The sequence below is a fragment of the Aulonocara stuartgranti genome (genome assembly GCF_965226115.1).
Source record: "Aulonocara stuartgranti genome assembly, chromosome: 15".
NCBI classification, from domain to species: Eukaryota; Metazoa; Chordata; class Actinopteri; order Cichliformes; family Cichlidae; genus Aulonocara; species Aulonocara stuartgranti.
The window spans coordinates 41,851,142-41,864,143 of NC_138951.1; the positions used below are offsets into that span (position 1 = coordinate 41,851,142).

Consider the following 13,002-nt stretch of genomic DNA (forward strand, 5'->3'; position numbering starts at 1 on the left):
CGTTGCTGGGTTTGTGCTTCTTTCTTCATCGGTGCACTCAGTTCATTCACAGCAGTGATTCAGGATGGCAATGTTGTTCTTTAAAAGTTCAAATCATTTTTTCCATAAGTTTCTTCGTAGCATCAGGTGGAAGGAACGTAGGACGGAGCAGGCAGAGCTGCCGAAGGCTCAGAAGTAGAAAATACTGACTGTGAGAGGCAAGCTCGACATCAAAGGTGTTTCTTAAGAAAAAAATCTTAGAGTAGCAGCCTGATGGAGCAAATGATTAAGAATTCGTTTTTGAATGAAATATTTTGACTCCTGGTACGACATTTAAAACAAATAACTGCAACATAATGACATTTAATAATGAACTAATGAATGTTATATTTGAAGTTTTGGCGTCTGAGAAAATGACCTTCAGGGCTGAAAAGTTAAAGTGCTGAAGTGGGTTTTCTTTCCGAGACGTGTAGCCGAGATATTAGAAAAATAAACTTTCCTTCGATGTAAAATAGTATTTTCAGAAATGAATAAACTTTCCAGTTTGCCCCAAACTGCATTAAGGTCCTCTCATATTTACAGCTGATTAAGTGCTTTGCTACTAGAAGAAGTCCAAGTAATGAAGTGTAAACCATTTCCTGAACATTTAGCTGATGAATTTGACAAACTCAGAGTTGGGACAGATTTATATATTAAAACAAATTTCTGGTACTTTCATTAAGTTTATTGCTTAATGTAACAGAACCAGAGCGTTTATGCTGTGATGCGTTGCTCATACCGAGGCTTTGGCTCTAGCCACTTTGCTATTGTTAGCTCCTGTAAAATGTTCAGCTGTGTGAGTCATTTGAAGTGTCTGATCAGGTTTATTGTCCTGGCTACCTTCAGTTTATTTGGGCGAACTTGTTTACATTGAGGAGATCGTAAGAATAAAAGAAGGCAACTGTTTGTCCTGCTGTGAGGTTTAATGTATGAACAGTCGCTCAGTCTCTGAGGTTTGCTGATACACTCCACGCTGTAATATAGAAACATACAATCATTCCTGTGGCTTGAGGCTGGTGAGTCCGCGGTGGTCGATCATCTGCGAGATGCAGAATGTGGATCTGACTCCACGGGTTTCATGTTTCGTGGTTTCTTTCAGCTCTGAGTCCTAATTACAAACGACACCAAATCATTTTCCATTCTGTCTTCTGGTTTGCTTCAGCGCGCAGCTCATTAGTGTTCATCGTCCTGACCCTCGTGGCCTGTAGACTTTACACTGAGATGATTGCGTCCACAGCAGCTTTTGTACACTTAAGAAATATTTCCACACACGGAGCCACTGGACTGGTGCACATACTGATGAACACTCAGGTAAATGAATGGTTTAACCGTCCATCTCACATTTCAGATATGTATTGATTATTAACACGTTATGTTAATAATCGATATGCCTCCACATGGACGCATTTCAGCCTCTTCGCGTCGTAACTTACGCGACGTATTTATGGCGATGGCGTCCTGTCGACTGAACGGTGAACCTGCTGCTTTGCTTTTGCACTCAAAGTTGAGAAAATGTTTTTCACGTGTCGAGCAGTCAGGTGATGCTTTGACTGGCTGCTTGTGCAGTTCAGCATCAAAACGAAGGAAGAGTTGATCGTTGCAGTGAGCAGTCACTCAGCTGTGTACATGAGCTGAATCTGTAAGAGGCAGCTACCTCGGCTCGTGCCGAGTGCTAATTGAAGCTCAGCCAGGACCGCGTGAGCGATTTGTGTTGCTATGACAATTGCATCACCAGAGACACCCACCAGTCTTTATTTACTGGCGTTACTACGGTGCTCTTCCTCTTCCTCAGGTGTGAGTGACACGGACGTGACACAATCCACGAGCTTGTTTCTTTTTTTTCATCTTTGAGGATTTTCTGGAGACTTTTTTCCTGTTGTTCTGCTGCACGAGTAGATTTGAGAGCTTGGTTGAAGGTTCTTGAAGATGTTCTGCATCTTATCCGAGGCGGTTCCCATAAAGTTATTCTGTTTATCTGGATGTGGCGTTTTCAGTGGGAGAAACGTTTCTCACTCATCCAGGTGGCTTCTGCAGCCCCAGCTGACTGCAGGTTTCCCCTTATAAACAGGACATTTGCATACTGGAACTGTTGCATCAGGATGGGCAGCTGGCGTAAACTGTTGGCCAGAACATGCTGCTCATTGTGCAGAGAGCAAGCATCCTCTTTAAAACTCTTCCACGGTTTTCAGTGGACTGGTTATTTTTTGGTTGGATGCTGGACGGTGAGCACTGAGACCAGGACTGTGCTCATAATTGTGTGTGACATTAATGGGACTGTGACCGAGGTCATTCCCAGGGTGAAACTGTGCACGTGGACTAATACGGAGACATCCTAGGGTAAATACTCAGCTTTTGCACTGACACAGGCTTTGATAAATGAGGTGGGTGCAAGCAGACTTTCCTCAGCGTGACTTCATCTTAAAAATGGAAATGAAGTCAGAGGATCATCAATTTGACGCACTGGAGGAGATCAAATATGTACTGCAGAGTCACGTCCGAGAGAAATTATTTTTTAAATCTGCGTTTTTTCCCCTTCATTGCAGTCTCTAAACAAAAACACTAATAGTGGTGAAAAACACATCTGTTTGATCCTGTTCTAAAGGTTGCAGAGATGCGCGTGTGAAACCTGAAAGAAGCTTTTTCTATTTCATCCCAGCTGTTGCATTTTAACCCAATGACCTCTGATACACACCCTTAGTGAACACATTTAAAAATAACACAGACATGAAAATGTGACATGGATGGCATGAGTGTCAAAACCACTCTGGATTCATTCAGTGAGACCACAAATCAGTACGTTTTATAGACATGAGCCAGAATTTGAATTGTTTTCACAAACTGGTGTTGTTGTCACGCCTGACTGACTCATGCTAACGCCTTCATTAAATCTTTTACTTGCAGTGTTCCCAACTAGCTGCGCCTTTTTAAAATTATTCCCACTGACTGAACACCCGAACTATAATAAATGCTCTGACACACTGTAATAACAAACGTTTTGTGCTTTATGCCGATGATTCTGGCGTCTGCAGGATTGAAGATGCTAAAACAGGGGCGTCCGACTCCAGGCCTCGAGGGCCGGTGTCCTGCAGGTTTTAGATCTCACCCTGGGTCAGCACACGTGAATCACATGAGTTCATTGGCATGTTGAGGTCATCCAGCCGTTTGAATCAGCTGTGTTGGATCATCTGAGACCTGCGGGACTCCGGCCCTCGAGGCCTGGCGTTGGACAGTCCGGCACTAAAGTTTTGTCCGGAGCTTCTGTCACGACACGAAGCTGCACAGTGAAGAACAGTTCAGCACACTCTTACTCTGTAACTTGTTTATTTAACTTTACATACTGTATAAAGTGTTCTGTATATACACAATATACACGACACAGGTAGTGCAGGTTTTATTTTACAGGGCTGTCTGCTTACAGTTCACATTTTGCATGATGAATAATCCAGTGTTTAACATTCAGTCCTCTTCAGTTGGTGAAGCTCAGACCTGTTTGGTTCCCTCCCAGAACGGGTGCGACTCCTACAGGAGCCACACTGGACACGGAGCCTTCCTGTTGTGATGTAACAGTCCTGTGCCAGGCCGAGGTATGACTACCAGCCACACTGTGTGAGAGTACACACCACCACCCCAACATGCTTTGGAAACACTCGGCGCTGATGACATGTGGCATGTTATTATGCAAATCACCAAAGTTAATATGACCAATTTTCCTGCTTATGAAAGGCAATTTTTGTCACATTTCTCCAAACTGACTCAGGCACTTTCGCTGCATAACACCAGCAGTGTGTTTCCACACATCTCCTGCCAGAGCGACAACGGCGTCACTTCACAGGTTTGGGAATGAAAAAAGGGAGAAAATAATAAACAGAGAAAGGCACTTGAGGGCAACAGACATGGCAGTGGGGTTCAAGTGGAAACAGGTTTGACGCATTTGAACATAAAAGCCTTCCCACTCTGCGCACCGGCATCTGGGCTGTCTCTTCTTGTTTTAACACTGATGTGGCGTGAAGCTAAATACTGTCAGAAGGCACGAGATCCAAACCGACGCTGAGACATTAGTGAAGATGTGGAGCTTCAAATTTGTGCAGAATGCATGTAAGTGCTGCCTTCTGACCACTGACTCAGGCTCAATGATGTCAAACAGCCGCTGCACGCTCACGATGTTTCTGTCCGTACATCGACGGCGTCCTCGCCGTGTCATATCCATCAGAATGTGTTAAAGAGCACCTTCCAGGTCGTCCACCCGTTCTACCTTTGTGCCTTTGAGCACCGAATGCTCAGAGTTGTTTCCAGATTGACAGATGGAGCTGCAGCAGCTTGTGGTGGTGAAGGTATGTCCTTACTCTCAGCTATGACACCAGCTTTGGTTGGTGACCAAAAGCATCCCATCAAAGCAGCAGAGCTCTTGCGTCTGTGATGACGAGGTTCAGGTCGTCTCCTCTTCGGTGATGTTTTCTGGGCACGTCCAACCAGGAGGAGACCCCGTTGCAGACCCGGGACACAGCTGAGCTGTTCGGGAACGTCTCATTATCCTCACTTCCTGGAAGAACTGGAGGCAGCAAGGCATCATCAGTTTGTGGTGCCATGCTTACTAGTACCAGTACATTTTTAGGGAGGTGGAAATACGTGAAACTGGTTCTGGATTTGGCACGACGTTGGTGGAGGTTAAAGGTTAAAGATATGAGCCCTGAAAAGCTGCAGATCATCTCACCTACTCAGCTCAGACCGCCCCAAGTATTTGGACTGAGTAGGACTCAGTTTGATATATGCTACATATTAAATTATCAAACTTAATCTTATCAAGCACTGCAAATGACCTCAAGTTCCTCGAGGAACCAGGAGCCAGTGATGCTGCTTTGGCCAAATCTTCATCCTCAGCCCCTTTTTGAATCTGTTCCAGGATGTGAGATATTGCTGACATGTCTCACCTGCTACAAAGATCTAAAACATCACTTTTTAAACAGGATTTTGTACGTTGTGATTTAAAGGGACTGTCCCAACCCATAAGTGCATACAGCCTGCAGTTCTCTTTATCTGGATGTTGATCGCCCGTCTGACTCTTGACAATAGTGGTAAGGAAGGTGCTTTTGCTGTGGCGTGGTCACAGTGCTGTTTGAAGGCTCGTACAGTAACTGCGAGGGAACCCATCGTAGTGTCTGCTCAACTTTATGATCCTCAACATTTAAAACTGTTTCTTGCACATGAGTCCAGTATGTCGCTGCTCCCACTCAGTGAGCTCAGCGTTATGCAGAAAGCTTCTCTTCTCATTTCCATTTGTCTCGTGTTAAAGACACGACTCGGGTCCGGGTGCTATAGCAGTCCGGTCCACAGATTGTAGCACGCGGTGTTAATTACAGACTCCAGGTGATGATACATGGACACCAGCTGAGGAGGGGGGCTGCTGCCGGCCTGCGGCTGCAACGGCAGCGGCTCCCGAAACACGACCTTTAAACTCTGCGGGAGGAAGATGAAATCTGAGAACTTTGCATGACTTTATTATAAGAAAAAATAAGTCAGACGTGTATAAGAACTCACAGTTTTTCCAGCTTGGTTGTCCAGAAATACCAGAACGAAGCAGTCGGTGAACTTTTGGTTCAGAACAGCCTGAAGTACAAAGACACGAGTGGACGTTAGCTGGAACGAGGTGAACAGGTGTGTGCAACACAAACGTCACCGTTTTAAAGTCTGTCTCCACAGATACAGAAGAAATATGTGTTACTGCAGTTCATGTGTTGGAGCTCTCACTCTGAGCTCGATGCTCCATCCTCTCGCCTGTAAGTCACTCGAGGTCTCTTTTACACTCTGACTCGACTGATCTAACAATCGAGTCTGAACGCGAGTGAGACTAATCAGTGTCGCATTACGTGTTGCAGGTGTTTCTAGCTCGAGTCGGCTAAATGGTCCCATTTGTGTCCAGAGAAATGCTACTAGAGACTAACGGAGCTGTGCTTAGAGATGACGTTTGGGGTCGTGTTTCCAATATTTTTTAAAGGGATCTTGATGACACTGAGCATTAAAGGGAACGCCTTCATTTGGTTGTTGGCTGGTAACGTTTTGCTGCCCGTTTGTGAAGCCACAGCAGAGGGAAACTCATGGATACAGGGGCCTGTGGGTTTGCCACTTTGAACTCTTTTTTTCTCACCAGATACTGGATGCCGTTGTCGTCGAAGTGTCTGCAGCTCTGAGGGAAGCGACTGAGCAGGACCTTGATGAGACTCTGGTACCAGGCTGGACCCATGGTCAGGAAACAGTCCTGCAGCAACACGTTCACACTACAGTTACAACACTGACCATCAGAAACTTTCACTGGGTTTCACCTGCAAAGTCAAATATTCAAGCTGCAGATGTATCATTTAAAAGCTCCTCCTTTAACTAACAAAATCCTGAAGCCTCCTGATGTGTTAGGAACATTTACCTCCCATTCACAGCTCCTGCTAACATGTATGTGCGAGCTGATGTTTGATCTGCAGGTCACCTGCAGCTGGCTGAGGTCACAGCGAGAGCCTGATCACCTCCAAATGTTTCTCATACTGTGGGAGCACCGATGCTTAGCTGTGTGCTGGTGTTGCTTTGCGTTTCAAATGACAGGGTGTCGAGCTGCTGGCGGTTCATTTGTGTCGAGCTGTGGTCTTAGTAATCAAGGTGTTTGGTATTGCTGATGTTTGATGGTCATAGGCTAAAATTAGAATCTCACCAGCTGCGGGTCGATTTCCCCCACTGATCGGCTCTGCACAGCCTCCAGCAGCTCCTCCAGCTCGCTGAACGACAACTTGGCCAGCTTCAGTTTATCCAGGGCCACATGCTCGCCGTGGAACAGCCTCCTCCACAGGTTGTCCCTGCGGCAGTGACCCATGGCCTGCTCCACGCTGATCTGGATCTGTCTGCGGGCAGACGCCACCTCGTTGTTGAGAAGAGGGAACAGAGGGGAGGCGTAGAGGAGCCCCTGAGCCTCTGGTCCACCGCCTGTCAGAGGGTAAAACTCGTTGCCATCACTTGGAGCCAAGGGTGCTGAAGCTTCAGACGAACCCTCCTCCCAGAGGTCCTGCTCAGAACCACGTGACCCAGAAGCCTCTGCTCGATCCTGGGAGAGCCGTCCCCCCAGCTCTCCGGGATCACGGTGGATCTGAGGAAGCTTCTTAAAGCGGCGCATGTCTGCAGTGAGGCGTGGGAATAGCTCCCGCTGACTGGTCATGATCACGTAGAAGCGTAGCCTATGAAAGGGGACGAGATGAGACTCAGCAAAAGTTTATCCAAGGTTATCCAGTGCCTTCAGTGATGTACTGTTAACACATTTGTTTGGCCCGTGAAACGTCCACCAGTCCTCTTTAGGTTGTGTCAGGACATGTCAGATAAAACAAACATGGTGTCAGCCCAGATATGAGTAGATCTTACCTGAGCAGATGCCTCTCCCCGTCTGACTGCTCCTCAAACGGAGCAGCGTTGTGACACACCACCAGGGAAACATCGAAGTCATCGTGGTGGGGCAGACCGTCCAGATCCTTGTAGGAGCCCGAACTAAAGCAAGAGGAGCCAACAAAGGTAAAGTTAAGCCGCAGATATGAGGAGAGAAGGTTTATTCTGAGGTCAGAGCTGTTTCTCCACCTGTTCCACAGAGCCACCAGGGCATACTCGTGAAGGTCAGGCATCGCCTTCTTGTTGTCAGTGGCGACCGCAGCCTTCGACATGCGGAGCGGCTTCATGCCATACGTGCTGGCGTGGTCGGTGATGTAGTTGTAGAGCTGGTGAGCCGTTATCATCCCCGTGGAGATGGAGAAGCTCCCTGATTTACACAAGAATGACAGACGCTCAGAAGGACAAACACAGTTGTTCCTGTGCACACACAGAGCCCGAGAAGCTCTGATGGAAAAACAAATATCTGCTCATCGATCCAGAACGGCTCAGAGAGCGCTGCTGGTGACGCCCGAACGGAGGCGGGACACAGAGGGACTGAACTCGTCTTTCAGTGAAACAATTTCAAATATTTACTCTGAATATCATTTCAGTTGGTTTGCACTGACCACCAGAGGGAGCTGGAGAAGACGCTAAACATGAACACAAATTCACCTGAGTAGACTTCCAGTACTCGTGCTAGCAGAGGTTAGCGAATAAACTCTGTGCTAAATCAACCACAGGGATGGGGGGGGGGGTAAGAGGTGAGCTAAAGTTGTTTATTTCAGAACAAAAAAAAAAAATTCATGAACCATCACTGTGGATGATTCAGATTTACCTGTTTAGCTACAGGAGTTTAACCCAAACTTTGTTTGGAGTTTGGAATTTAATCCAGACCACTTCCTCCCAAAGGTCTCGGTGCACTTATTTTTTTCTGCACGTCTGCATAGTTTAAGCCAAGACAGCAGAGTTTGTTTTTTAAAATGACCACAACTTCCATAAACGTGCTGCGAATAACTTCAGTGAAGTCACAGCACACGGACACATTTTCAGATGCAAGTCTTTGTTAAATGAAGCTGGTGGAAAGACTTCATCTCATGTATCAGGGACCATTAGGTAAAAGGGGGAAGTTGAAAGCCGGAGGCAAAGAATACAAATTAAAGTTATAACCTTGCACTTTTTAAGGTTGGATAAACCTAATCGCACCATAAAAATGGGGAATGCCATTCGCACTTTAGTGAGGACGTGCAGCTATATGGTGGATATAACTGGATCCTTAGTTTGTATTTCCCATCAGAACCAGTGTGTGTTTGTGTGGGCACTGACCCACAGTCCAAATGCTTCTAATCACATGATGATTTTTGGGCCTATTTTTCATTTGTCAGTTTGTTTTTTTCTGGTCTTTGTTTCTGGTGAATTCGAGTTTTGTTCCCTTTAGTAAATGCTCTGTACACCGTTCACTGTGTTGCCATCTTTTGTTTACTTTCACTGGCTGCTCTGGCGGCTGCTGTAAATGTTGAAAAGCTAGAAATCATGGCAGAATCAAAAAAACATTATCATCATCATCACATGGGATTCGATGCAGTCAGCAACACCAGAATCACCTTGAAAGACGTGGTTGCGGCCGAACTTGGGGATGTCCGGGTGATGGGAGATGAAGTCGTCCAGGAAGTCGGTGAGCTGGTAGCCTTGCCGTAGCGTCATGTGGCAGCCGACCAGGTACTGGTGAACCACTCGCAGGTGGAAGTCGTAGCTGAAGGAGTGAACGTGCATGGTGTCCCTGACTTTATCACACTCCTCAGTGAAGAGCATGGAGAGCTGCAACAGAAGGTTGTGAGACGGTCATCACCAGGACAGCGTGACTCACTGACACAGACGGGAAAAGAAGGAGGTACTCTAACTCCAAACTCAGTCAGTCTGAATACCTCTGCAAAACTGATCTGGCAGACAGCGCTAACTCTGAATGTCTATCTGTGCGATCAGCCATGTATGAAACTGTTTTGCATCTGAAGGGGAAGGACCTGCTGTTCCAGCCACTCCAACAGAGACTGCTTTGTACAGCACACCTTAAGGCCCTGCTGCACTGTGACTCCCATCGCTCCTTACTGAGAAGCTTTTGTAAGCAACTTTGATATCAATCAGATTCATAATAATATCCTTTTTAATTAAATCCAACATCAAAAGGGAGCTGACAAAAGCAATAATTGCAAATGCAAATGGCTGCAGTGAGAGGCTGTGCTGTGCAGTTAATTACAGCACAATAAGAGTTTACAAGGAGCTCTAATTGCTACTCCTGCTTTTACTTTGATCTGGACCATTTGCCTGGAACGTGCACAAAAGCAGCTTCATTATATCAAAGAGCCAAGAAAAGACTGCACAGCGTTCTGTAGCTACAGACTTTCATCTCTTCGCCGTCTGGAACCTTTTCCTGCCTCGACACTTGTCCAGAAACTGGCAAAAGGGCAGAAGACTTTCATCAGCACCCTCACCGCAGAGATAAGAATGAGGAAGAATATTCTTTTGCACACAGGAATGAAAAGATGAATATTAACTTTTCTCTCCCCAGCGGTGTTCCTGCAGTCTGGCAGACAAATTAAGTGTGACCTCCTGGCCTGTTATCTATGGAGCCTGGAAGCCAATGGGACTGCGCGGCTCTCCTCAGTTCATAGGTAGTTCCTGTGTGTGTGTGTGTGTGTGTCCTCCTTGCTATCACGCTAACATTTATTATTTCCTAACCTGTAATCCCAAATGGTTCATGTTCTAGTTAATTAAAACACTCCGTGTAACTTTGACAAGAACAAATTGCCAGTTTGAGTCGTGGGGCTGCAACTCGTCTCCTGTCAGCGGCACTCGGTGGAAGTGAAATTAATGACAGCGGCTGCATTGACGGGAGAAGCTGCAATCAGCGAGGTCATACAAGAAGAAGAAAAAGAAGAGAATACAAAGCAAGCTGATTGAAAGAAAAACAAGCAGAGCGACGAGAGGAAAGCTCTCAGACTGTGACATCCATCGATGCGTCCCTGTGAGGCTCTGCATTTTCACTCCTGGAAAAAAGACTCACATTTCTGCAGTGGTACTATCACAATGCAGTGATCTGAAACCCAACAGGAGTAACAGCAGTTATCCAGCTGTGATGTGTGTATTACAACTGCAAATATACACTCACAGCCACTTTACCAGGTACACCTTTCCCCCTTCAGCACTGCCGTAGTGCTTTGTGGCACAGATTCGACAAGGTGCTGGCACCATTCCTCGTGGTTCACACTGACATGATAGTGTCACACGCATGCTGTAGATTTGAAGTCTCCTGTTACATCACATCCTAAAGGTGCTGTGTGGGATCAACACTTTGAACCTTTGATTACAGCAGAATCAGGTTCAAGAATCCAGTTTCAGATCATGAGAGTTTCCTGACGTGCCATGCTCTCCAGCTGGAAGACGGGTACATGGAGGAGATTCATCAGAGCAGATAAGCTTCCAAACTGTCCACTATTGGCGAGGCTGTGGAAATCGTAAGCCGTGGTCTCCTGGTTTTACCTGCACGCAGCAGCACTCTGTGTGGTCTTCTGCTGCTGTAGAGCTTCTCACTTGGTGTTTTCAGGGATGCTGTTCTGCATACCTTGGTTGTAATGAGCAATTGACCGAGTTATTGTTGGCTTCCCATCAGCTAACAGGAGCTTGGCCAATCTCCTCTGACCACTGGCATTTACTGGACCATCCTCTGTAAAGCCTACAAGTGTCTGTGTTGAAAAATCGCACATTCATCACTTAAATAACATTTGCTGATGCTCGGATTGAACTTCGGGTCTTCTTGACTATGCCTACATGTCTACATGCATTGAGTTGCTGCCATGTGATTGGCCCATTAGTATTTGCAGTGTTGGTGTCTCTAATAAAGTGGCTGGTGAGTGTCTGATTCTCTGCTTATGTATTTAGTACCTGATTTTCTTAACCGTAACACCCTGAGGATATGTTAGTGTGAGTGTTGCAGTACGTTTGCTTTCTCTGGCTGCTTGGTCAGGTTTAGGCACAGAATAATTACACACATTACTAATAATTCAGAAGACCCTTATGAAGAGAACATCGAGGGAACAGTTTACCCTGCCCGGGATAGGGTTACCGGGGCCCCGCCCTGGAGCCAGGCCTGGGGAGGGTGCCCGAGGGCGAGCGTATGGTGGCCGGGCCTTAGTCCATGGGGCCCGGCCGGGCACAGCCCGAAGAGGAGACATGGGCCCATCCTCCCGCAGGCCCACCACCCGCAGGAGGCGCCATAGGGGTCGGGTGCATTGTGTGCCGGGTGGCGGCCAGGAGGGGAGGCCCTGGCGGACTGATCCCCGGCTGCCAAGACTGGCAATAAGGACATGGAATGTCACCTCTCTGGTGGGGAAGGAGCCTGAGTTAGTGCGTGAGGTTGAGAGGTACCGGCTAGATATAGTCGGGCTCACCTCTACGCATGGCTTGGGCTCTGGAACCAGTCTCCTGGAGAGGGGCTGGACTCTGTCTCAGGCTGGGGTGGGTATTCTAATATCCCCTCGGCTTGCTGCCGGTACGTTGGGGTTTTTCCTGGTGGATGAGAGGGTTTGTTCCCTGCTCCTTAGGGTCGGGGAACGGGCCTGACTGTCATCTGCGCTTATGCGCCGAGTGGCAGTTCAGAGTACCCAGCCTTCTTAGAGTCCCTGGGTGGGGTGCTGGAAGGTGCTCCACCTGGAGACTCTGTTGTCCTGCTGGGAGACTTCAATGCTCACGTGGGTAACGACATCGAGACCTGGAGGGGCGTGATTGGGAGGAATGGCCTCCCTGATCTGAACCTGAGCGGTGTTTTGTTATTGGACTTCTGTGCAAATCACAGTTTGGCCATAACGAACACCTTGTTCGAACATAAGAGTTTGTCCATAAGTGCACGTGGCACCAGGACGCTCTAGGCCGCAGGTTGATGATCGATTTTGTAATCGTATCACCAGACCTGCAACCATATGTTCTGGACACTCGGGTAAAGAGAGGGGCTGAGCTGTCAACTGATCACCACCTGGTGGTGAGTTGGATCAGGTGGCGGGGGAGGACGCTGGACAGACCCGGTGCACCTAAACGCATAGTGAGGGTGTGCTGGGAACGTCTAGCAGAGGCCCCAGTCCGCGAGATCTTCAACGCACACCTCCGGCAGAGCTTCAACAGCATTCTGAGGGAGACTGGGGACATTGAGTCCGAATGGACCATGTTCAGCGTCTCCATTGCCGAAGCTGCTGCATTGAGCTGCGGCCGCAAAGTGGTTGGTGCCTGCCGTGGTGGTAATCCCCGAACCAAATGGTGGACACCAGAGGTGAAGGGAGCCACCAGGCTGAAGAAGGAGTCCTACCAGGCTTGGTTAGCCTGTGGGACTCCGGAGGCAGCCGACAGGTATTTACAGGCCAAGCGGAATGCGGCTCGGGCAGTGGCTGAAGCAAAAACTCGGGTGTGGGAGGAGTTCGGAGAGGGCATGGAAAAAGACTTTCGGACTGCCTCGAAGAGATTCTGGCAAACCGTCAGGATGGGAAAGAGGTGCTCTACCTGCACTGTGTATAGTGCTGGCGGAGCGCTGCTGACGTCGACTGAGAAAAT

At 47.7% G+C, this 13,002-nt stretch overlaps 1 protein-coding gene across 18 annotated transcripts in view; it reads right to left on the reverse strand.

Moving 5' to 3' along the window:
* Nucleotides 1-3,322: 3,322 nt before the first annotated feature.
* Nucleotides 3,323-13,002, reverse strand: part of szt2 (SZT2 subunit of KICSTOR complex) — a 112,949-nt gene continuing 103,269 nt past the window's right edge. For 11 of the 18 annotated variants that reach the window (XM_082506006.1, XM_082506005.1, XM_082506002.1 and 8 more), the window contains 6 exons: nucleotides 9,012-9,225; nucleotides 7,411-7,798; nucleotides 6,713-7,229; nucleotides 6,161-6,271; nucleotides 5,554-5,622; nucleotides 3,323-5,472 (listed from right to left, as the gene is read on the reverse strand). In XM_082506006.1, the coding sequence (XP_082362132.1) occupies nucleotides 5,329-5,472; nucleotides 5,554-5,622; nucleotides 6,161-6,271; nucleotides 6,713-7,229; nucleotides 7,411-7,798; nucleotides 9,012-9,225 (1,443 nt within the window). In that variant the 3' untranslated portion in view covers nucleotides 3,323-5,328. The remainder of the gene's footprint in view (nucleotides 5,473-5,553; nucleotides 5,623-6,160; nucleotides 6,272-6,712; nucleotides 7,230-7,410; nucleotides 7,799-9,011; nucleotides 9,226-13,002) is intronic. The other 7 variants (XM_082505999.1, XM_082505996.1, XM_082506000.1 and 4 more) reach the window with 1 other exon arrangement.